Source organism: Myotis yumanensis, unplaced genomic scaffold (assembly GCF_028538775.1).
Source record: "Myotis yumanensis isolate MYYU_CA2020_CCGP unplaced genomic scaffold, mMyoYum1.0.hap1 SCAF_3, whole genome shotgun sequence".
Taxonomy (NCBI): Eukaryota; Metazoa; Chordata; class Mammalia; order Chiroptera; family Vespertilionidae; genus Myotis; species Myotis yumanensis.
The window spans coordinates 39,495,787-39,521,674 of NW_027223754.1; the positions used below are offsets into that span (position 1 = coordinate 39,495,787).

Consider the following 25,888-nt stretch of genomic DNA (forward strand, 5'->3'; position numbering starts at 1 on the left):
ATATGAATTGACACCCTCAAAGTGTTTGGAATAGTGCCTAGCACAATATATACTCAATAGGTGTTAGCTATAACTATTATTATTACCCCTTTGGGCCACACACCAGACCCTTAGGAATCCAGAAGTGGGACCCTATCTAACAGGAAAAAATCAACATCAAAACAAATATTTTGCCCTAACCACTTTCGCTCAGTGGCTAGAGTGTTGGCCTGCAGACTGAAGGGTCCCAGGTTCGATTCCGGTCAAGGGCATGTACCTTGGTTGCGGGCACATCCCCAGTAGGGGGTATGCAGGGGGCAGCTGATCAATGTTTCTCTCTCATCAATGTTTCTGTTTCTAATTCTCTATCCCTCTTACTTCCTCTCTGTAAAAAAAAATCAATAAAATATTTAGAAAACAAAACACAAATATTTGCACCTGATATCTTTTTCAGGGCAATGATGATTACTTTTATGGGCAACTTTAACTGGGTCCCAGGGTGCCCAGATTAAACATTATTTCTGGTTGTGTCTGTGAGGGTGTTTCCAGATAAGACTAACACGTAAACCAGTGGACTCAGTAAAGTACACTGCCTTCTCCAATGTGTGTGGTCATTAGCCAATCTGCTGAGGGTCTGATAGAATACAAAGTAGAGGAAGGAAAATTCATTCTGCCTACCTGATTGAGCTGGAACATTGGTCTTCTCTTACCAGGCTGGGACTTACACCATCGGCTCCCCTGGTTCTCAGACCTTTGAACATGAACTAGAATTACACTGCCAGCTGTCCCGGATCTCCAGCCTTCCTAATAGTGTGAGCCAATAAATCTCCATCCATATCTCCTGCTGGTTCTGTTTCTCTGAAGAGACCTTACCAATCCAGGACTCCTAATGTTTTACCAATTAGTACACAAATTCAACAAAGATAACCATATCAATCAATCTTTTAAATGAATAACAGATGTATATGGTTCAGAATTGCAAAGTTAAAAAAAAGAGAAAGCCTAAGGTAGCACTGAAAAATTACAAGTAATTTTTGGTATTGCTCAAGCTCAAAATATAAAGCTAAGGTAAAAAGGCCAGAACATGAAGGAACTTATATGCCACTTAAGGAACTGGGACTTCATCCTATATGTGGAGGGCTGCATATAAGGCACTCTGAGGATATTCCAAGGGTTGGGGGAGGAGGGAAGCCATTTAAATCAGGAACCTGAATCCTTGAAGATGGAAGGGTTTTCATATACCATGAGAGACAGAGAAGTCTGTTCCATAACTGTGCTAATTAATGTCATTTGGGAAAGAAACACATTGGAAATTTCCTGAGGATTTTTTAGTTATTTTCTCTTAATCTGTTCTCTTTATCCCTCCTTCCTTCTTTCCCTTCTCTATGTTTAGATTTCCATTGCTGGGATCTAAAACTACCAAGGACACTTCACTGCATTCAGACACCAAGAGATGGGCTGAGCTCACCCCTTCCACTGGGTACTTTTTGGAGGAATGATGGCAGAACTACAGACATGGAGTTGCTCACCAAACACTTCTGAGAAGGGGTATAGCACAGAGGGTAAATTCACCAGCTCAGGAGAAGAACAGGATTGAGTTTACAGCAAGCTTACACTTACTATTTGTGAATAGTAAGTTTTCAAATTTTACTATTTTGAGCCTCAGTTTCCAAATGTACAAAATTAGGTTGTTAAAAATAATATTAAGCAGCTGACATTTAGGGCACATGCATTCTATATGCCAGGTACTATGACAAATCCCTTTTGTGCACTATCTCATTTAATCCTCATAATAGTCCTAGAAGGTCAGTTCTGATAAAATCCCCATTTTACAAATGAAAAAAAAACAACACAAAACCTGATACTTGATTTGGCCAAAGCCCTTGCCTAAATCACAGTTTAACTAGTAGTAAAGCCAGAGTTCATCTCCAGATATTCGTGTCAAAACACACCATGATGTGATATAATCAGAATATTATGGCACAAGCTTTAAACATTGTATTATTAATGCCAAAGATTGCATTTGTTATGGCAGGCACACCATAGTGCAATACTGGCTCCACTAATTTAAGGCCTACTGAAACCTCCTGGTCTTTTTCTAGTAAATTGCTATTAAATTAAATCTTCCCTTGTGGGAAACCGCCTATTGTCTTCTCTAGCAGAGAGGTGTGGACAAGGAGCCTGGAATGCTGGTGACGCTTGAAGCCCTGGCAAAGGTCAGGGCTATGCACCCACTGTTTAGTCCAGACAATGGTAGCTGAAGCAACCTCCCCACCAGATAGTCATGTAAATCCTTACTGATAAGATAGTCTGTCTGTTACTGAAACTTGCCTGCCTAAGGGCTATAGGTGTATCCCAAACAGAATAAAAGGATGGCAAGGCCTGAGCAGAGGTGGAGTCCTTCCTCTTGGGATGGGCTCCCGCCTGGCCCCCCAATTTCCAAATTATTATTTCTTGTCTCTTCTCTTTCATTTGTGTGCGGCCCCTCTTCCAGAGCCCGAACCCTGAACCATGTGGGACATGAGACATTCACATTCCCTATTCTCATGAATATACATGAGACAAACTGACTTGTTAAAACTCAAGTCAAAAAATAATAATCTTTTTAGTAATGATTAAATTTCACCTGGTTTAATTTTGACTTGATATGAGTCTGATAAAATGTAGAGTAAGAAAATAGTCAATGGCAAGTTCAAATGAGAATCAGTTTATTTAACAATTATGTATTACCAGCCTGGCCAGAGTGGCTCAGTTGGTTGAACATGGAAGGGTCGTCAGTTCAATCCCCAGCTGGGGCATGTACAAAAGGCAAGAGATAGAAATTTCCTTCTCATATCAATGTTTCCCTCTCCCCTCTTCCCTCTCCTTTCTCCCCTCTCCCTCTCTCTAAGCATGTCCTCAGGTGAGGATTTAAAAATATATATATTACCAAAGATCAGGTCTACATGCACTTAAGACATTAATAATAAACAAACCAGTACAGTATTTCAGGAATGGTTACAAAGACCGCAAGAATCCCTTGATGTAGAAAGATCTAATTAAATGCAGCCCTCAAGTGAAGGGCAAGTCTATCAACTTGCTCTGAATACACACCTGTACTACCAACAAGTGCCAAAAAATATCAGATTTTATCGTGACTGAGGATGCCACAGTTTCTCCATCAGTACCTTAGGCAAAGGCACAGCAAAGGAGAAGGCAAAGATAGCAGACAGCAGATCTGATTTCAGACATTTACAACAAAATAGGTACCTGCTTAGCGGATCCCAGGGGAAGGAGGAGGGGGAGTCTCTTTAAATGTTCTAAACCAAGACCATTATACAAATATATTTATTTATTTTTAGTAATTAATTATCAATGGCCACCAATATGGTAGGCAATTTAGCTATTCTTGTAACCCTCAGCAAAACTAAGTCTCAAACCAAAGTCTGACACACATATAGACACTTACTAACAGACACATAAACAATCTTAAAATGCACTCTGAGAATGAGCACATTTCTTGGATAAGCTCAGGGAATATGGATAAGCTCAGGGAAGTCTCAAGTTCCTGCACTTTATAATGCTTCAACAGCCTGCATGCAAACTTCACACGAGGCAAATGCATCAATATTCTGACTTGGCTAAACATATTGTCAGACTCAGCGCCATCAAGAATTCTCCAACCCAATGACTGAACACAGGACCATTTCATCAAGCACAGGTTCTATCCTTAAAGGTAAAAATGAAAGGCCAACTAGATGGTTACTCTTCCAATTCAAGGGCTCAGAATTTCTATAATATAATAGCTAATTATATTATACCACTAATTTCATCAATGTGGGCCTATTTCTAACATGATTACCTAGTGAGGAAGGCTATGAGTGTTTATAGGGAGAAAGATGGTAGAATCACTTGTATTTCCCTCCCCTTTGTAATATGGCCTCTTTTTTTTAAAATATATTTTATAGATTTTTTACAGAGAGGAAGGGAGAGGGATAGAGAGTTAGAAACATCGATGAGAGAGAAACATCCATCAGCTGCCTCCTGCACACTCCCTACTGGGTATGTGCCCGCAACCCAGGTACATGCCCTTGACCGGAACTGAACCTGGGACCCTTGAGTCTGCAGGCCGACGCGAGTCTAGACCCTGAGCCAAACCGGTTAGGGCGGAATGTGGCCTCTTGAATAAATGCTAGCTAAGCACTCCTACAGTGTTCCTAATTAGGACGGCCATTACCTCTAGATGGGAATGCAACAGGTGTGCAGAAATGTACATACGTATATGCACCCAAGGCATACTATCTATGCTGAAATGGGTTTTTTTTTTTCTACTAACGTATAGATTTCATAATAGGGAGCTTATCATAGCTAATTCTTCTGGACCTATGCCATTCAATAAAGTAACCACTAGCCACATGAGGCTACTAAGCACTTCACACGTGGCTAATCAAATTGAGATGTGCCAGAAGTGTAGATTATACACTGGCTTTAGAAGTCTTGGTACAAAAAAAAAAAATGCAAAGCATCTCATTGATACTTTTTTTAATCGATTATATGTCAAATAACATTTTAGACACTGAGTGAAAATACATTAATCTCATCTGTTTACATTTATTTTCTTAACGTGGCTATTAGAAAATTTAAAACTGCATATGCCCTGCAACTTTGTCCACATTATACTGCTATTGAACTGTAATAATGTAGACTCTTACTCTCCCCAAGCCTCTAGACCTCCTCAGTAGTTTTCTATGCTTCAACAGATGATTTAGAAGACATTAAGGCTATTTCATTGTCAAATAACCATTCATATCAGTCTTTCATGACATTCAACTTGAACCATCTCTTCTTAACCAAAACTCTTCTTCTGCCCGCTTTGATGCCTTTATTGTCACACTAAATCATGTTTTACCTCTAATCACCACTTCCAGTCCCTTTATCTCTCCTATTACCCACCTCAAACATTATATCAGGATTTTAACTCGAATTACTATGTCCAAAATTTTACAATATATGTAATTGCCTTCAATCAAAACAAATCTTACATATAAATTTTTAAAAATCAATAGTTTAAAATCTCTCAACTGCCCAGTTTTTAAGAGGAAAAAAAACCTCACATTATATTAGTTATTCTGCTGAAAACAAGGTAAACATTGTAAATTTATTCAATTTTTGGCATACATACATACAAATACAAAATTAAAGACTCAGGCTGTGATTCACAATGTAAAAAGGAACAAAGATTGAACACCGATAAAACCTATGATGTTAGAGCAAGAAATCATTACACAGCATTAATAAAATTTAGCAGTCCACTGAACACAGTGTGGAAACAAGAAAGTAAAACCATTACAACTTACCTGTTGAAAATATTTTTTTAATACTTACTTTTTCATTAGAATCATATCCTGCTGAACAGAGACTACGGGTCACCATTAAGTGCTGTCTTGAATGGTGTGAAACATTCTAAAAAAAAAAAAAAAAAAGTGAAATAAATTACAGCAATTTGAATGGGCTTCAAAAAATATTTATTTTTTAGAGGGGGAGGAGGAGGGAAAGAGAACGGGGGAGGCAAATTTTAATTTTTCCAAAGTCACAGGGCTAGGCTATAACGGTTACAGGATTTAAGCATAGGCCTGTTAAAAACATTGTGAAGTTTTTTATTTTGAGATAATAAAAAAAGTGGCACCTCCCATCATAACACTAATGTCTATGCAAAGACATGATTTGGGGTGAAAAAAAAAAAACAATTTGCCAAGAGGGTCTCACCACTCCCTGTGTTCAAATAAAAATTCAGTTTCCCACTGCCTTCAGCAGAAAAGCTATAACATAGTAACTTTTCTCTTACATTAAATTTAATAGGATAAAGGATATTCCTTCTCCTAAAAATCATGTCCTATGCTTATAACCTCAGCCAATGCAAAAAACAAATTGAGGAATGAGAAGCAAAAACTACCTGGGAATTTCTCATATTTATTCTGCTGCAAGGTAGCACTAGGATATTTGCACAAGAAAGTAAATAGCATACCAGTTTTCTATCAATTTTATAAAATGGAACTCCCTAATACTGTAAGGTCATGGTATGTTGCAAAAATCATGTGTCTTTAATCTCTACCAAATAAAGGATGTAACTGATTCCTGGTGGCAAAAATCAAATGTGAGTCTTCCAGAGACAAAACGCAATCTGGGATACAAAATTTAGGTGTTTTAATTAGCTTTGGAGAGTGAGAATAAACAGTGATGTTTTTACCTCTGGGAAGGGAACACCTGGAAAAGCAGTGTACTACCTGGGAAAGAACTCCGGGAGAGGAAGTGAAGGAACTTCAGTTCTCATCCTAGCTCTACAATTTGAGCAAACCACTTTTTTAACCCCTCTGCTCTTTAAGAAATGCAAGATTAGGTTACTTTTCTTTAAGGTCACTTACTAACCTAAGCCACTCTTATTCAAAAAATGAAACTTAGTACAGAGGTATCTAACATGCACAAGCTTTTGACAATTGAAGGATATGCAGTTACTCCAAACTCAACATTTGGGCCAAGAAAATGTTGATGCAGATATCACTCACTGCTCAACTACCTTGAGAATAACAAACATGCAGAGCTACTTGGTAGAAATAATGCTAATTACAGGTGATTCTTGAACAACTGGGGGCAGGGTGTAGGGATGCCCCCTCCCTGTGCAGTCAAATATGCATTTAACTTTTGATTCTACAGTCTGTGCTTCACATCGATGAATTCAACCAACCTCGGATGTTTTTCATCTGTAGTTGGGAATGCAAAAATACTGAACCCAAGCCCTAGCCGGTTTGGCTCAGTAGATAGAGCATTGGCCTGTGGACCAAAGGTCCCGGGTTTAATTCTGGTCAAGGGCACCTACCTTGGTTGCAGGCTCCTCCCTGGCCCCGCACGGGCCGGGCCCAGGCCCAGGCCCTGGCTCTGGTGGGGGTGAAGGGGGAGGGGGCGTGCAAGAGGCAACCAATGTGTTTCTCTCACATCGATGTTTCTCTCTGTCTTTCCCTCTCTCTTCCACTCTCCCTAAAAATCAATGGAAAAATATCCTCGGGTGAGGATTTTAAAAAATTACTGAATCCAATCTGCATTTGGTTGAATCTGAGGATTTGAAACCCCCATACAAAGGGCTGACTGTGTTTATTGAAAATAATCTGCACATAAGTGAAACCACACAGTTTGTGTTGTTCCAGGGCCAACTGTACATAGACTCTAATAAATATGCATTACACATTAAATCTCTAAGATAAAAACCTCAGGACTCTGTCTCATTAGACTCATGAAGAATGGACTAAGCTAAATTTGGCCTAACTGGAGACAGTTTCTATTCCAGAACAACCCAGAAATGTCTAAGTGGCCAAGCTCTGAGAAATGTTTGGGTTGGCTGACTCAATGTATATTATCTTTACTTTCAGGAAACTACCAATAACATAAAACATCTGTACCACAAAACTCTTAAAACTAAATCAACTCTACGTCGGCCTGCGGACTGAAAGGTCCCGGGTTCGATTCCGGTCAAGGGCATGTACCTGGGTTGCGGGCACATCCCCCGTGGGAGATGTGCAGGAGGCAGCTGGTCGATGTTTCTCTCCCATCGATGTTTCTAACTATCTATCTCTCTCCCTTCCTCTCTGTAAAAAATCAATAAAAATATATTAAAAAAAAAAAAAAAACTAAATCAACTCTATTATACACTACACCTGTCCAAAATGTAGATGACGTAGCATTATACCTAAGTGCTCAAAACTGGTCTTTTGTCATGTTTTTATTAGTATTTAAAAATACTCAGTCCTGAAAATCTAAGACTATATTTTACCACCATTATCAAAAAAGAAGACATATAACTGTACACATGTGAATTTGTGATAAAGTAGCCCCAAATTTTAAAAAACATGGATGCCCCTCATTAGCCAAGTAACTAGAAGTAGAAATGGTACAAGCAGACAAAACTATAACAGAACAACTACTATGGAGAAAAAAGGGTTTGGGCCTTTCCCATAGTGAGTCTGAACTGGTTTGTAGGCGGCCCCATAAAAGTTCTCTTTGTTCCTGTTTACTCTTGGTGGAATTTCATGGAGATTCAAGGTTTTAAAGAACATAGGTCAAAAATCACACAATTTTGTACAACTACAACAATTTTTTAATACATGGAACAAGTTAGCAGAAATCTGCTAATTTGGACTTATATACAGAATTTTAATATTTATTGTTTTTCTTAAGCATAGAATAAACTGGCTACAAGCCCAGTCCAAAATTCTTTTAAAAAACTTCCTAGTAACAGAAGTCCGAGGAAAACCTTTAATGAACTCCATTTATTTATAAAGACTATTTAACTTATCACAGCCAAAAGGAAAAAGATCAGCATGTGCAAAATTACTTCCCCATAGCATAATGCATTGGTTCTCTTCTGCAAGAATAAAGATTTCCTATATTTTGACACTTAGAAAGGAAATGCCTGCTCATACATGGGAAGCTGGAATGACCTTCAAAGTCACAAGACCTAAGTCAACTCTTTGCTCCACTGCTTTATAGCTATGCAACATCGAGCAAATCATTTCTCTAGACTCCACTTATAAAACGTAGGTGATGACACCTCCCCTGCTTTTCTATGGAGTTGTTAAAAGGATCAAAGGAGACTTTATAAACTATAAAGCACCAAGAAAATGTAAGGTATTACACAAAAAATAAATCTGATTATGTAGGAAAAATGTCCTTCTTTCTTAAATTATACCAGACCATTTGGGAGTTAGCATTAAAATAAGAATACAGTAATTAAGAGCTCTTGTCTAGCCTATGACAGATTCTGACCTGGGTTTGAATGTTGGCTCTGACATTTGTTAAATATAAAGGAAATGTCCTCACATATAAATTGGGCATAATAACAGTACTTATCTAGGATATAGGCTATTTTAAGAATTAAATGAGAATGTGTAAAATGTCTAGCAGTTCTGCATATGTATATTACAGTAAGCATACAATAACTGTTACCCAAAAAAGGGGAGGGAGAATGTACAGCTTTTAGACAAACTAGATGCATGCCTTCCAGCCATTACAAACAAGGAAATGAAAATAACCTTTTCTAAACTAAGACAGCACCTACTTTCACACTGTAGACATGACCTCATGTGACAGTTCAAACTGGTAAATTCAGTAGCAATTATCTTAAAGAACAATTTAAACACTAGTTCTGTACAAAACTACTGTTGTTCTTAACATACCTACAGTGGCATTCAAGTGAATACTAAAACAATTCTGTGAATTCTTTATCAGGATGCATTCTGCTTCCAAAAAGAAACTATCCTCAAAAATGTGAACAATAGATCTTAACAAGGTAAAAGTACACATTGGTTTGTGTATCAACCTCAACATTTCCAGAAGAAGGTCGTCTCTGCCAAGTTTCATGACACGGAGCTGGGAAGCTGCGTATTTCAGCATTAACAGACCTGGATTGACCTTTTAAGCCTTAAAATTTAAGAAAACTCCCTCTGAAAACACTAATGGAAGTCAGGCTTTTTCATCTAAGCACAGCTTTTTCTTTCAAACAGACACTGATTACATATTTAGTCTTTGGGACCTCACTGGCCATTCCAGTCTTCAACTGTCTGCCAAAGACCTGTTAAAAGCAAGGCTGAACACCTGATATTTGAGAGAGGAGATCCAATCTCAAGATTCTTGGGCTCTGCCTCCATAGTAAGCTAAAGCACCAAGTAACTACACACAACTCCATAACTTCACCATCCCTCCATGGCTCCACCAGACCATTCCTCCCACCCCATCTACAGTGGATGTCATTGGTGCCCATCCAGAGCCTCTTTACCACTCAGCACAGGGGCCCCATCGGGTGGGTAATGAACTACTCATGGCTCACACCTACTCCCAAATCTGGCCTATATGCCTCAACCAAACAGGAGTTCTCATCAAGCCCCCACTCTCACAGCCAATGACTGATTAACACTAAATTCCGAAGGCTGACCACCCTCACCACAAAACAGGGCCAATTGGGTAAAAAAATCTGTGCTTCACAGCTGGCTGTCCTATGTGGCAGACACTAGGCACATGTGGCTACAGAGCACTTGAAATATGCCAGTCCCAAAATGAGGTGCTTCAGTGTAAAATACACATCAGATTTGAAAAGTTAACACCAAAAACAGGTAAAAGACCTATTGAGTTTTTTATATTTCCATGTTGAAATATTTGTCATACATTGGGTTAAATAATCTAATATATATATATATATATATATATATATATATATATATACACACACACACACTAATAAAAGACAAACATGCAAATTGACCGTACCTTCGCTATGCCTTAAGCCATGCCCACCAGCCAATCAGAGCGACTATATGCAAATTAACCCAACCAAGATGGCAGCCGGCAGCCACGGAGCTGGAGCGAGCAGGAGGCTTAGTTGCCCGGTGATGGAGGAAGCCAAGCTTCCCGCCTGCTGCAGCCAGCTCTGAGCTCCACTCAAGGCAACAAAGTTTCAATTATAGAAGATAAATAAACCCCAGATACCTGCTTTCAGCCAGCCATGGCAACAGAGCTGGAGCGAGCAAGAGGCTTGGGTTGCCCCTGGCGATGGAGGAAGCCAAGCTTCCCGCCCGCCCTGGCTGGCTCTGAGCTCCTCTCAAGGTTACAAAGTTTCAATTATAGAAGGTAAATAAATCCCAGAATAAAAAAAAAAAAGAAAAAAAGGAGAGACTGGGAGCTTGGGTCGCCAGGGGGCTTGGCCAGCCTGAAAACGGCCCTCAGCCCCTCACCCAGACTGGCCAGGCACCCCAGTGGGGACCCTCTAACCAAAAGGGGGTGTGGCCAGCCTGAAAACAGCCATCAGCCCCTCACCCAGGCTGGCCAGGCACCCCAGTGGGGACCCCCACCCTGAAGGGGGTGTGACCAGCCTGCAAACACCCATCAGCCCCTCACCCAGGCTGGCCAGGCACCCCAGCGGGACCCCCACCCTGATCCGGGACACCCTTCAGGGCAAACCAGCTGGCCCCCACCCGTGCACCAGGCCTCTATCCTATATAGTAAAAGGGTAATATGCAAACTGACCCTAACAGCAGAAAGACTGGGAATGACTGGTCACTATGACACAGTGTCCACCAGGGGGCAGACACTCAATGCAGGAGCTGCCCTCTGGTGGTCAGTGAGCTCCCACATGGAGGAGCTCTGCTCAGCCACAAGCCAGGCTGATGGCTGCCAGTACAGCGGTGGTGGTGGGAGCCTCTCCTGCCTCCTCAGCAGCACTAAGGATGTCTGACTGCAGCTTAGGTCTGCTCCCCACTGGCAAGTGGACATCTCCTGAGGGCTGCCGGGCTGCCAGAGGAATGTCTGATTGCCATCTTAGGCCCAATCCCCTGGGGAGCAGGCCTAAGCCAGCAAGTGGTCATCCCCCAAGGGGTCCCAGACTGCGAGAGGGCACAGGCCGGGCTGAGGGACACCCCCCACCGCCCCCACCCCCCGCCGAGTGCACAAATTTTTGTGCACCGGGCCTCTAAAATTATATATATATGCCTAAGCAACTGTTATGACCGAACAACCGGAACAACCAGCTGGTAGCTATGATGCGTACTGACCCGGACCTTGCTGCTAGGGCCCTAACAGCCCCAAATCTGGTCCCAGACCCAGACAGGAGGGAGGACGGAGCCCAATTCCTCGTGGAACTGGCTGTTGGTTAGCTTGCTGCTGGGGCCAACCTCCCATGGCCCCCTCCCCTTGGCTGGCCCCCTTGATCGCCCCGATCACCAGCCAGGCCAAGGGACCCCACCTGTGCATGAATTCTGTTGGACACGCTGAGCTATAATAGTGCTTCTCAAACTTTACTGGTGATCAGCATCACCTGGAGGGCTTATAAAACAGATTGCTGGGGTCCACTCCCAGCTTCTAACTGGCAGGCTTGGGGTCCTGCTGGAAAATCAGCATTTCTGATTAGTTTCCAGGTAATGTTGCTACAGTTGGCAGAAGTCCTGTGCTTGGAGAACTACTGCTCCAGAGTTCCCCTGCGAATGAGACATGAGAGGGAAGCTAGTCTCCAGCTGGGCCCCTTCCTTGCTTAGCATATTTTCCCCCGCTCTATCCTGCTGTCTTCACTCTTCTCTCAAACACCACCTGCACAAAATCCCTTTTCAGGCTCTGCTTCTAGGAAACCTACCCATCCCACCTCCATAAAACTATTTATATATAACTATAGCTTTCACAAAGTTCCAAATTAATAGCAATTAATGAGATGGAAATATCACTGCATTTTTGTAAATGAGTAACTGAAAAGGTATTTATCGGATTGATAGGACACGATTTGTTTATCCTGATGAACAAATGTTCTTAACTATAAGTCTGGGACAGCTTTATAGCCTACTGCTTCCCTCTTTTCCATTACTACTATGAAGCTCAAACTAGTTTTTGTACCCAAAACATGTAAATTTGCACTTTCTCTTTTTTACTAAGTTTGCTAACATGGTATAATGAAGGTGTTGAAGTCAGATCTTAGTTTAAATCCTACATTACCACTTAAATTGTGGTGTGACCTTGGGCAAGTTACTTAACCTCACTCAGCTGGAAAAATGAGAAGCACCTGATGGTGATTTGATGATTAAATGTGAACAAAGTTTCCCTTCTCCTTTGCCATTTTGAGAAGGTTTCTGGCTACTTCTCTTTTCCCACATCCCTCAAATGACAAAGAAGGTGAACCCACCCCTCTGTATTTTGTAAATTCAAAGTATTGCAATGTAACTGTTATCTTGATCTTCCCTCCTAAGCTTCAGCCATCTAGATCTCTAAAACACTACCGTATTCAAAGATATTGATCAATGATTAAGAATCAATCTTTTTTTGTTAGATATAATGCACATACCATAAAACTCATTTTTTTAAAATATACAGTTCAGTGGTTTTTCATATATTCACAAGGTTGTGGAACCATCACCACTTTCTAATTGCAGAACATTTTTCATCACCCCAAAAAGAAACCCCTTAGTTGTTGTCAGTCTCTCCCATTACCCTACCCCACAGCCCCTGGCAACCACTAATCTATTTTCTGTCTCTATAGATCTGTCTATTCTGGACATTTCGTATAAATGGATTCCTAAAATATGTGGCCTTTTGTCCTTCTTTTCAAGAGTCTTTGGTTCCTCTCTTTCCTTGTATCTCCCTTCCAATCCAACAGCAAATAATAGTGGCTGTAGTTCCAAAATATATACCAAATCTGACCAGTCCTCACCAACTCCAGTGCTACCAGACCACCCTCGTGCAAACTGCCATCATCTCTAGTTTGAACTTCTACAATAGCCTCCGGACTGGCTCACTGCTTCCACTCCTCAAACCTCCATCTCCCTCAACCAGAATGGTGTTTCCAGAATGTAAATCTAATTTGTTTAACACCCTCCAATGGATTCCATTAGGATACATTTCTACTACAAGCCCCTACATGACTGTCCCACTTACCCCATCTCCTAGCATATCCCCGCTCATTCACTTCACTCCAACCATACTAGTACTGGCCATATTCATCCTTTTATGCAATTACTAGTGGCCCAGTGCATGGATTTGTGCACACTGAAAGGAAATTAATTAGAAGAAATATTTTAATATCACTATTTGCCCTTTCTCTATAATAGAAGTGTCAGAGATGAAAGAAAATTAGTAAAATTTATATGAAAATCCTATATAATAAAAGCCTAATATGCTAAGTGTCCGGTCGTCTGGTCATCCGTTCAACCAATCAAAGCGTAATACACTAATGATATGCTAAGGCTACTCAACCGCTCACTATGATATGCACTGACCACCAGGGGGCAGACAGTTGACCGGTCAACCAGTTGCTATGACGTGCACTGACCACCAAGAGGCAGACACTCTGACGGGTAGGTTAGCTTGCTGCTGCTGGGGTATGGCCAATCGAGACTGAGCTAGACAGGCCGGACATGCCCTGGAGCCCTCCCACAGTCCCTCCTCCTGCCCAGCCCCACCCCCAATTGGCCCCCAACACCCCAATCAAGGGTAGGGCTGGCTGGCCAACTGCCTGCGGCCCCTCCCCGAGCTGGCCTGGCCCCTGATGGGCTCCCATCGGGGCAGGCCAGCCGGACCCCACCCATGCACAAATTCATGCACCAGGCCTCTGGTAATATATAAATTGATTAATAAACAAACAATAACATGATATAACAACAACAAAGACATGATATAAAAAAAACAAGATATAAAAACAACAAAAACATGATATAAAAACAATATTGATGGCAAACAATGACTGATAAAGTGATTAAACTTATTCTATTATCTCCCTGTATACCACATTAAGAGTGAAAACGCTTTTAGAGTGCTTGACTAATTTCCCTTGTGATGAAGTATTTACAACTTTAACATCACACGATCCTCGAACTCAAGAGAAAGCAACATATAACTGACCATGTCTGAAAACGGGTTCAGGTAGGAATATTCCTACTCTGTCTAGAGTTTGTCCTTGTGATTTATTAATAGTCATCACAAATGCTGTCTTCGAATTAATTTAAATGGGAGGCCAGTGTCAGACAGGGACAAATATCACGCATGCGTGAGTCAACGTTTATTTTTAAATTGCCAGTGTGTGTCATATGTGCACCGGTTGGTCAGACGGTTGGACAGACGGTCGTTCACTTCGCCTTATATATATACATACCAAATGTAGTCCCACCTCAGAGCTTTTGCCTTGGCCTTTCCCTTGGAATGTTAGTTCCCCAGATAATCACATGGCAAGTTGGGTCAGTTTTCTGTCCATATGCTCAGAAATGTCTGTACTATTTCCTTAGGTAACCACCTCCAACACCAACAACACTCTTTATCCCATTATCCTTTTTTTATCCTTTCAGAATATTTACCACTCTTTGAATTTATCTATTTATGTGGATATTGTCAATCTTCGCTACTCAAATATAACCACAATGAGGGCAAAAAACATTCACTGTTATATTCCCAGCACTAAACAGGATCTGGCACATAGTAGGTGTAGGGATTGAATGGTGGCCCCCCCAGAATGTGTCCATGTCCTAAAACTTGTAAATTTAACCTTTTCGGGGGGGGGGGGGGGGCGGGAAGGGATAAAAAAAGGATCTTTGCAAATATGTTTAAGCTAAGGATCGTGAGATAAGATCATCCTGGAGGATCTTGTCCTAGCCCTAAATCCAATGATGAGTGCCCTTATAAAAGAAAGAAGAGATGACACAGAGGGAAAAGGAAGAGAAGGTCATGTGAGGACAGAAACACAGATTATGGTCTGGAGCCAAAGAATGTCTGGTGTCAACAGAAGCTCACAGAGGCAAAGAAGGATTCCTCACTAGAGCCTTCAGAGTGAGTGTGGCCTTGTGGACACCTTGATCTCAGACGTGTAGCCTCCACAACTGTGAAAGAATAAATTTGTGTTGTTTTAAGCTACCACATGTATTCTGTCCCATGTATTCTGTATTTCTTTTCCTGGCTAAAATTAGATGTCCGTATCTTCCAACATTTTTGAAATTCACTTTTATTTTCACTTTATATTGAACCCATCATAGTTTATGGTCTTTTTTTTTTCCAAATTAAAAAAAAAATCAATAGACATTCAAAATAAACTACTCTTTAAAAATCATACAATACCCTAATTTTCTCAAAAAGTATATATTTGCTTCAACTATTGGAATATCTTCAAAGTATCTTCAAAGTAAAACAATATTTCTGCATATTACATTCCTCCATGTTCATTAAAGAGCTTATCATCTTCCTTCAATCTTTATTTTTATTCCTTGACCTCTCTATACCAGGGACATAGTGAAGCAATATGTTTTAGTTTCTCCTGGTATTCTCAGTGTGTACCTAGTGCCAGGCACTTAGTAGATGCTCCAAAAACACTTTTTGAATGGATAGAAAACTGCATATCTAGATAGATGAGTGAATGAATGAATACTATACTGCCTCTCTGAAACCATTCCTCTAAATCCTATTGTCTCTTCTACCTTCTTTCAAATACTAATTTAGAGAAATACAGTTATTTAGTCAATAAAATAGTCACCCCTTGGAATCCATGGGATATTGGTTCCAGGATTCCCTGCTGATACCAAAAACCACAGATGCTCAAGTCCCTTATATAAAACTAGTGGCCCAGTGCATGAAATTTGTGCACATTAAAAGGGAATTAGAGGAAATATTTTAATATTGTTATTTGCCCTTTCTCTATAACAGAAGTATCATAGATGAAAGAAAATTAGTAAAATGAATAGGAAAATCTTCCTCTTGTCAGAGTCTTGGGCACGCTGCAGAACCCAGAGTCAAGTCCCCACCCACTCACATGCACCCAATGGGCAAGATCCAGACCTGGCCGGCCCCACCCGTCAAGCCCCACCGGGTGGGGGGGCGCGGCCTCAGGTCCCCCCTCAAGCCCCGCTGGGCGCGAGGTATAGCCTCAGGTCCCCCGGCCTGGTGCTGGGCGAGGGGCACAGCCTGAGGGCACGGCCTCAGGTCCCCTGGGGTGGGAGAGCACAGCACGAGGTCCTCCGTCAAGCCCTGCCAGGTTAGGGGCACAGCCTGAGTTCCCCATCAAGCCCCACTGGGCAAGGGGCGCAGCCGCAGGTCCCCCGCCCCGGCCTGGCGCCATGCCTTAGGTTCCTGCTGATCGCTCGTTACAGCTTTTTACAGGAACCCCACCTCCGCTGTGGACATAGCCATCTTGTGTTATGGGAACCCTGCCTCCGCTGTGGGCGCAGCCATCTTGTGACAGCATGATGGAGTGAGGGTCAATTTGCATATTACCTCTTTGTTATATAGGATGGCATAGTATATGTATATAACTTATACAGTGGGGCCTTGACTTACGAGTGTCCCGACTAACAAGTTTTTCGAGATACGAGCTGTCTCTCTGCCGATTTTTTGCTTTGAGTTGCGAGCTAAAATTCGGCTTACGAGCCAGCTTCAGATACCCCACCACTAGTTGGCGCAGCGAACGTCACAGTGAACACCACATCAGCCCAGCATCACGTGTCTCACTCGTTCATTGTTGATTTGACATACGAGTAATTTGAGTTATGAGCTCCGTCACAGAACGAATTAAACTCGGAAGTCAAGGCCCCACTGTATTTGCAAATAGGCTACAGCAGAGTATACCTATGCATCACTTCATTCATGTGGATTCAGCATATAATAGTGCTCAGAGGGTGGCAAATTCAAATTTTGCTTTTTGAAACTTTCTGGAATTTTTCCCCAAAAATATTTTCTTCTTTTTTTTATATATATATATTTTATTGATTTTTTACAGAGAGGAAGGGAGAGGGATAGAGAGTCAGAAACATCGATGAGAGAGAAACATCCATCAGCTGCCTCCTGCACACCCCCCACTGGGGATGTGCCCGCAACTAAGATACATGCCCTTGACCAGAATCAAACTGGGACCCTTCAGTCCACAGGCTGACGCTCTATCCACTGAGCCAAACCAGCCAGGGCACCCCAAAAATATTTTCAATCCATAGTTGGTTGATTCTGTGGCAGAATGTGTGGCAAAACCTGCAGATAGAGGAGTGCTGATTCTATTAACTTACCCACTATATTCTTCAAAGTTCACTTACTCAAACTCCAACTTTTATCTCATATCACTGACCCAAAAACCGGCCACTGGTTTCCCTCTTCCTTCACAGCAACTCAATATGATTTTGCAGTCATCTAACTCCTGGTATCAAAGATGAAATACTATGTTTCTACCAAAAAAGATTCTTCCCGAATTTCCTTTGTCATCCCTATTCTCTCATTTAGCCACTTTTTTTTTAAATTGGAATAATTTAAACAACTTCTTTTCCTTCATTGTCTTCATTAAATAACATCACCATCTTTTCTCCTTATTCAGAAAAGAGTTTTAAAAGTCACTCCTTGGGAAGGCAGACAGCAGGAACTTATATGCATATATGCATAGCCCATGGACACAGACACTGGTGTGGTGAAGGCCTGGAGGGGAGGGTGCCAGGTGGAGGGGGACAACGGGGGAAAAAACAAAGGGGACATCTGTAACACTATCAGCAATAAAGATAAATTTTTATTTTTTTATTTCTTAAACATATTTTTTTATTGATTTCAGAGAGGAAGGGAGAGGAAGGGATAGATAAAAACATCAATGATGAGCCCTACCCGGTTTGGCTCAGTAGACAGAACGGTGGATTGAAGGGTCCCGGGTTCGATTCCTGCCAAGGGCACATGCCTGTGTTTCGGGTTCAATCCCCAGTGTGGGGCGTGCAGAAGGCAGCCAATCAATGATTCTCTCTCATCATTGACAATATATATATTTCAGAGAGGAAGGAAGAGACAGAAACATTGATTTTATATATATATATATATATATATATTTTTTCCCCCAGAGAGGAAGGGAGAGATAGAAACATCAATGATGAGAAAGAATCATTGATTGGCTGCCTTCTGCACGCCCCACACGAACCCACAACCCAAGCATGTGCCCTGATGGGAATCGAACCATGCGTGACTTCCTGGTTCATAGATCCATGTTCAATCACTAAGCCACTCTGGTCAGGCTAAAGGTAATTATTTTTAAGTCACTCCTCTATTCTGAACCTCTTAAGAACAGAATAAAATCCAAAAGTTGATATATAAATACACAAATGTCCATAAGAATTTTATCATGCCAGAAACTAGTTTCTATAATAGTCTTAAATTTTTTTCCCAAATGATTAGCAGAAATCTATAAGCATGCTGGACAGATTTGCCTCCAGGCAATTCTAAAACATTTAGATATGCTTAAACATTCCTTTCCATGTCTTGGTGGGGGGGGGGGCGGTGGAATTGTGGCTAAGCATTCAAGGTTTGAAAATTCACCATATAATAAGACCATCATTCATATGAGACAAAAGCCAGGTTTTGGAATTACACCATCCAAGGTTCAAATTCTACCTCAGCCAACTGTGTCCATGAGCAAGTTACTTAACTGCCGAGTTTTGTTTCCTCTTCTGTAAAATTGGGACGTCTTGCCTAGTGTTACATGGATAAGAGGTAATATATGAAAACCATATAAGGCATATAAAAGTTCAATAAACTGTAGCAATTATCAAAACCTAACATCCTGGAGCCACTAGAAAAAAAAATGTAGACAGAAGGAAGCATTGGGTACTTAAATAGAATGTGTTTAAAAAGCTGATACACAAAACAAATAAAACTAAAAGGTGAACTCTACATATATCCTAGAAGCAAGCAAATTCTGCCAACTGGCCAAAAGAATGGCTAGAATTCTCTAGACTAAGTGTAGAGTTAGCAGTCTACTTTCCGACCAACCAAATGGCTTGCAGAGGTAGAGGGAGAAATGGGAGAATAAAATCTTCAAAAAGTTCTGCTTCAAATACAGATTTAGTGGAGCACATTTCAAGTTCACCTAAGAGAAACATGGAGCGAAACTAAGTAGCAGCTCAACCACCCCTAAAGCAGGGGTGGGAACCTTTTTTCTGCCAAGGGCCATTTGGATATTTATAACAACATCTGCAGGCCATACAAAATTATCAACTTACAAATTAGCCTGCTCTATTTGGTCAAACATTTAATGAACTCACCCCTAATGCTTTGGCAGGGCCAGACCAAATGATTTCAGGCAGGCCTTACAGGGCCCTCGGACATCCCTCACCTCTGCCTTAAAGGGAGAGTGAACTTCAGAGTTCTTCCCACCTCCAGGAGGAATTGTTTACTCGCAACAGTAACTCTCTATTCCAGTCAGTATTGTCACACATACTGTGATACTATTGTGTCAAGTACTGTGCTAACAACACAGAAATAGACAAGATGCAGTCTCTGCCAACACATTGAAACAAACAGGGTAAGAAAAATCAAATCTTAGATATTATACAGTTAATATATAACAAGTATAGAGCAGTAAACACAGTAACAACTTTCCTCTCAGCCTCTCCAATCGAAAATATGGCAGTGTAATCCCTCCCACCTCCTACATGAATGGCTTCCCATTGCTATAAAATAAAGACCAAACAAACCTAATGGCATGGTCTACAAGGCCCAACATGGTCTGGCTCCTTCCTACCTCTCCAGCACCAACCACTCTCTGTACCTGAGCCTCAGAATTTTTTCCCCAGTTCTACCTTGTCATTCCCTCTGGCCACAGGACCTTTGCACATGCTGTTCTCACACATATAACACTCATGTCTTCTATCTTTGCCTAGAAAAGCCACATTGTCCTTCAAAATTTGTTTAACTTTTCACTTCCAAAGGAAAACACTCCCTTACCTTAGGCAGTATAGTATGATTAAGAGCACAGGTTCTGGAGGTCTAGCTCTGACACTTACGAGTGCTGTCATTTTGAGCAAGTTGCATAACACTGTGTGCCTCAATTTCTTCATCTGTATATGGGATTATATGGCTGTTGTGAGGACTGAATAAATTGATTCAAGTAAAACATCATAACAGTATCTAGGATATACACCTCAATATCTTGACTTGGTCAAATCCCTCTGTTCTATTTTCTTATATTACCCTGACCTCTCCCCTACCATTTTATACTTGTCTCTCCCTGATGGACTAAGATTTCTAATAAAGCAGAAACTGTATTTTTTCCCCTAGAGATAGAACAAAATAGTATTCAATAAAGATTTATTGGGGGGGGGGGGGGGAGAGGGAGGGAAGTTACTAAAAGGAAGAAGCTAAGGCCCAACGAAGTGACTTGTCTCATTAACACCGTACCATACAAAACTTGACCTGTGTGACTCCAATGCCCAGACTTCCCCACTACACCAGGCTGCCTCCTATGTAAATGTAACCGTCTTGTAACTGCTGGATGGGTCAAGGAAGATTAAAAGATTAAAAACAAAATTACCAAACAATAAACTGTGCGCCAACACAAAGAACATTGTGTCCTTTGAGATAGCATCCTGAAGCTTACACAAAGCTGATACAGGTGCAGGCTTACTTCCATTGTGGAGAACAGCTCCAACTCTCACACTGGTCCCGGGATTTCCTCCCAGGCTGAGCAATGAGGGAGCAGGGATGGCCCGGGTCATCCCCAAAGTGCCTTCCCATCCTAAAGGTCAGTGACCATAAATCAAGTTATGTGTCAATTTTTAAAATATTTTTTTAAAGAAGTTTAACAAGCAGACTGAACCAGGTGGCAGGTGGTTGTCAGGAAGACCTGCGTTTTCAAGAATTTGTTTCAAGGGACTTAATAAACCCTATTAACAAAGTAAGCTGGGAAGTCTGTGCTTAGAAATTATGAGACTCCGTGTGGAGAAAAGTGTTGACAGCCACACACACACACTCCGACATCTGGGTCAAGGCTGCCACCATGAAACCCTAGGACACACAGAACGGTGGCAAAAAAAAAAAAAAAAAAAAAAGTGTTTAAAATGTGTTTCAGAAAAGTACAAAAGGCAGGCTGACCACTACCTGGGAAAGAAAAACCAGTTCACAGGACGCATATGCTGTATACTGTGATCTACTACAATGAAAACAGGCCTTCATCTCAGACGTAAAAGGTGGGCATCTTGACATCGTGTGACGCTTTAAAAGTTGAGAGAAACTTGCAACCCTAACTCTCCTTCATCAGCAATCCCCCGTGTCCCTTCCAGCAGGAAAGAGCCACGAGAACATGGAAACTGTAAGGACCATTAAAAACACACCCTGGAAAGCTCAAGGAAAGCCAAAACCTTAGGGCCAAAGAGGGGGTGCACAGGCAATGCAGGCACACGCGGCCAGAGATCTGTCAGCCGCCGGGAGCGAGCAGAAAGCAGCCTGCAGGCTCCCCGGCCCCGCTGCCCTCCACGACCCCGGAGCACCCGCGGCAGCAGCACGAGGACGCCGGCTCCGCCCGGCCCCCACCCGCAATCTGCGGGGGGAGGGGATCAGCACCCCGCCCGGCCGCCGCGGGGTCGGGGCCGCGGGGGTCGCGGGAGCCCCCGGGGCGCTGGCCGCCGCACGGACCACCGCCGGGCGGAGCGGGGCTGGGAGCCCAGGGCAGCCCAGACCCGCGGGAGCCCCGCCGTCGCTCCTCACCTTCAGGGTCCACAGCGCGGCGCCCCGCATCAGCTGCTGCGGCGACCGCCGCGCGCGCCGTCCCGCCGCGGCCAGCGAGCCCAAGCTCACCCAGAGCCCCGCCATTGTCGCCCCCGCGGACCGGCGCTCGGCTGACCTCTCACCTCGCCGAAGGGGGCGGAAAAGGGGAGCGCCTACGCTCCGGCCAATCACCGGCCGGGGATCCGAGGCCCCGCCCCCGTCGCGCGGGAGGGGCGGGAGCAGCGCTGGACCAACCACGGGAGCCTGGAGCGGGACTCGGGCAGGATGCGCGCTGGGACCTGGAGGGAGGTGGAGGGCTGGGGCGCGGCCCGCGGGCACCCGGCGTCGGTCTGTCCTCCCGACTGAACCCCGGGAGGGAGCGAGGCGGGGAAGGCCCAGGGGTTCAGTCCGCTCTTCTTGGGGTCACCCCGTGCTGGACCAGCATCCACTTAGCAACCCACGTGCAGCCAGGCTACTTCGTGTCCACCCTCCGCCCATGGCCACCCTGCAGTCCTGAGGGTTCTAATATGCAGACCTGTTCGCAGACGGTGTTCCCGTGTGTGTGAAAGCATAAAGGGAAAAGCACCAAACTGAGGGAAGGTTTTGGACACGTGCGGTAATGTAGAGAACGCTCTGGGTCCGGGAATTGGGGATCTGAGCTCTCCTACCTCTGCCTCGTAATACTTGCAAACCGGGGGAATTAGCCATAACTAGTCAGTTTATGTTGTTTGCAAGCGGGCACCCTTACTAGTTAAACTGCTAAGAGCCAGACCTATGCTAGATGTCTCAAATTCTGTCTCATTTAATCTTTACAAGAACCCTCATGGCCAAAACAAACAAACAAACACCACCCTAATGGCCCATACATTATTCCCACTCTGAGAAACTGAACTTAAAAGTCACTCATCTAGTAGATGGTGAAACTGGGATTCGAACCCCTGTCTGGCTGTCTTCAAGGACTAGGCTTTTGTTTGTCTTATTATGGAAGTTTTGTAACATACACCAAAGAGAGAAAAACCATATAATTATCACCCAGGCACCCATCACACCGCTTCAATAAATCAATATTTTGTCAATCTTGTTTCATCTAGTCCCCCTTTTTTGTTGTTGTTGTATTTTTAAGCAAATCTCAAACATTAAATAGGGCAGAATCAGGAGCTCTGCTCTCAACTATTTTGCTACTACTACAGTCACCTTGAATGAGTTACAAAGGTAGGAATGACCTTGAATTTGATACAGTATGGCAAATGCCAAAGGAGATACAAACAAAATGTTTGGGGAAATCAAAGCAGTGACATTTAGTGGGACTTTAAAGTGTAAGTAGGAACTTTCATGACAGGCAAAATAAAAAGAAATATCAGTTCCACAAGATTTCTCACTTTGGGATCTATGCTGGACTCATTTCCTTCCCAGAAAACCTGCTTTTCTTTTCTCTTTCTTTTTCTCCCTCCCATTCTTACCCTTTGGAGGTTACTGTGGTTTGTTTTGCTTGTCTTTGCTACAATAGCCAAATATGTGCCCTAACTAATAGAGCACTACTATGTATTTTTGTCCTCTCCATTTAAAGTTATAGGTTGTAAGGAAAATAGCTAAGATACTTGGGGACATGAAGGACTCAAACTCTCCAAACATGTTAACTCTTCCTTCGGAGCACACTGCTAAGCAACATTTCCTAGCTTCCTTCATGGTTGGATGTGGTAATATACCTCCGTCCTTAGAAGGAGCCTTAATATCTCAATGGCTAAGGAAAACAGATCCTTCTTGCCTTCCCACACTGAACTGTGACATGAGCAAGAAATAAACTTCTTATTTTCTTAGGCCATCAAGATTTGGGGATTGCTAGAGTAGTTAGTCTACCCAGCCTAATACCGTATCAATAGAGGAAAATTAAATGGAGTAAAAAGGACTTTTGTATGTATCAGATGACAAAAGCTAGTATTAAAGATAAAAGAGATTTGCCATTGTGGCTCAGTTGGTTAAGCATCATCCCATGCATCAAAAGGCTGCATGTTCAATTCCCGGTCAGGGGGCATGCAGGAGGCAGCCAGTTGATGTTTCTCTCACACATCAGTGTTTCTCTCTTTCCCTCTCCCTTCCTCTCTCTCTAAAATCAATAAAAATATATTTTTTAAAAAGATTATTCTTTTTATGAAAATGGAATGAAAGAATATTTAACACTAAATTACATAATTCATAAATTTTGACAATAAAGACTTCTTCAAATCAAAGTATTAACATATTTTTTCATGCTGGTTTGGTTCAGTGGATAGAGTGTAGGCCTGCGGACCAAAGGGTCCTGGGTTCGATTCCGGTCAAGGGCACGTACCTTGATTGCAGACTCCTCTCTGGCCTGGGCCCTGGTTGGGGCCCATGCAGAAGGCAACCAATCAATGTGTTTCTCTCACATTGGTGTTTCTCTCTGTCTTTCCCTCTCTCTTCCACTCTCCCTAAAAATCAATGGAAAAATATCCTCAGGTGAGGATTAACAAAATATATATATACATATATATGTATTTTTTCACTATTACTATGAATAAATTAGACTACTGCTTACAAAAATTGTCAGAATATCACCTCACACCTGTCAAAATGGCTATCATAATAAATCCACAAACAACAAGTGTTGGTGAGCATGTGGAAAAAGGAAACCCTTGTGCACTGTTGGTGGGATTATAAATTGGTGCAGCCATTAGGGAAACAGTATGGAGGTTCCTCAAAAAAATTAAAAATGGAACTGCCTTATGACCCAGCAATTCCACTTCTGGGTACATATCTGAAGAAACCCAAAACACTAATTCGACAAGATACATGCACCCCTACCAGTATGTGCATTGCATAGTTATTTACAATAGCCAAGATACAGAAGCAACCTAAGTGCCCATTAATAGACAAGTGGATAAAAAAGTGGTGGTACATATATACAATGCAATATTAGTCAGCCATAGAAAAGAATGAAATATTACCATTTGCGACAGTATGGATAGACTTAGACGGTATTATGCTAAGTGAAATAAATAGACAGAAAAAGACAACTACCATAAGATTTCACTTATATGAAAAATCTAAAGAACAAAATAAATGAACAAATAAAACAGAAACAGACTCAGATACAGAGAACAAACTGATGGTTGCCAGAGGGGAGGGCAATTGAGGGACTGGGTGAACAAGGTAAAAGGATTAAGAAGTACAATATTCATAGGGATGTAAGGTACAGCATAGGGAATGTGATAAGTAATATTGTAATAACTATGTATGGTGCCAAGTGGGTACTTTACTGGTAAATATCTAGGGGATCACTGTAAATTATATGGTTGGCTAACCACTATGATGTACACCAGAAACTAATCTATACTAATAAAAGGGTAATATGCAAATTAGTCATGATGCCCTCACAGTCACAACCGGATGTACTAATTAGTCATGACCAGATATGCTAATTAGTCATGACCAGTATGCAAATTGACCATTACCCCAACACACAAGATGGCCGCCCCCATGTGGCCACAAGATGGCCTGCAGGGGAGAGCAGTTAGGGGTGACCAGGCCTGCAGGGGAGGGCAGGTGGGAGGGACCAGGCCGGCAGGGGAGGGAGGTTGGGGGCGACCAGGCCTGCAGGGAAGGGCAGTTGGGGGGGGGGGACCAGGCCAGCAGCGGAGGGTAGTTGGGGATGACCAGGCCGGCAGGGGAGGGCAGGTGGGGGCGATCGGGCCGGCAGGGGAACAGTTAGGCGTCGATCAGGCTGGCAGGGTAATGGTTAGGGGAGATCAGGCAGGCAGTTAGGGGCAATCAGGCAGGCAGGCAGGCGAGCAGTTGGGAGCCAGCAGTCCTGGATTGTGAGAGGGATCCCAGATTGGAGAGGGTGCAGGCTGGGCTGAGGGACATCCACCGCCCCCCCCCCCCCCCAGTGCACAAATTTCGTGCACCGGGCCTCTAG

At 42.6% G+C, this 25,888-nt stretch overlaps 1 protein-coding gene across 1 annotated transcript in view; it reads right to left on the minus strand.

Moving 5' to 3' along the window:
• Positions 1 to 22,085, minus strand: part of PCCA (propionyl-CoA carboxylase subunit alpha) — a 341,666-nt gene extending 319,581 nt beyond the window's left edge. The window contains exons 1-2 of the mRNA XM_070408647.1: positions 21,955 to 22,085; positions 5,344 to 5,421 (exon numbers count right to left, since the gene is read on the minus strand). Of these exons, the coding sequence (XP_070264748.1) occupies positions 5,344 to 5,421; positions 21,955 to 22,059 (183 nt within the window). The 5' untranslated portion in view covers positions 22,060 to 22,085. The remainder of the gene's footprint in view (positions 1 to 5,343; positions 5,422 to 21,954) is intronic.
• Between the last annotated feature and the right edge of the window lie 3,803 nt (positions 22,086 to 25,888).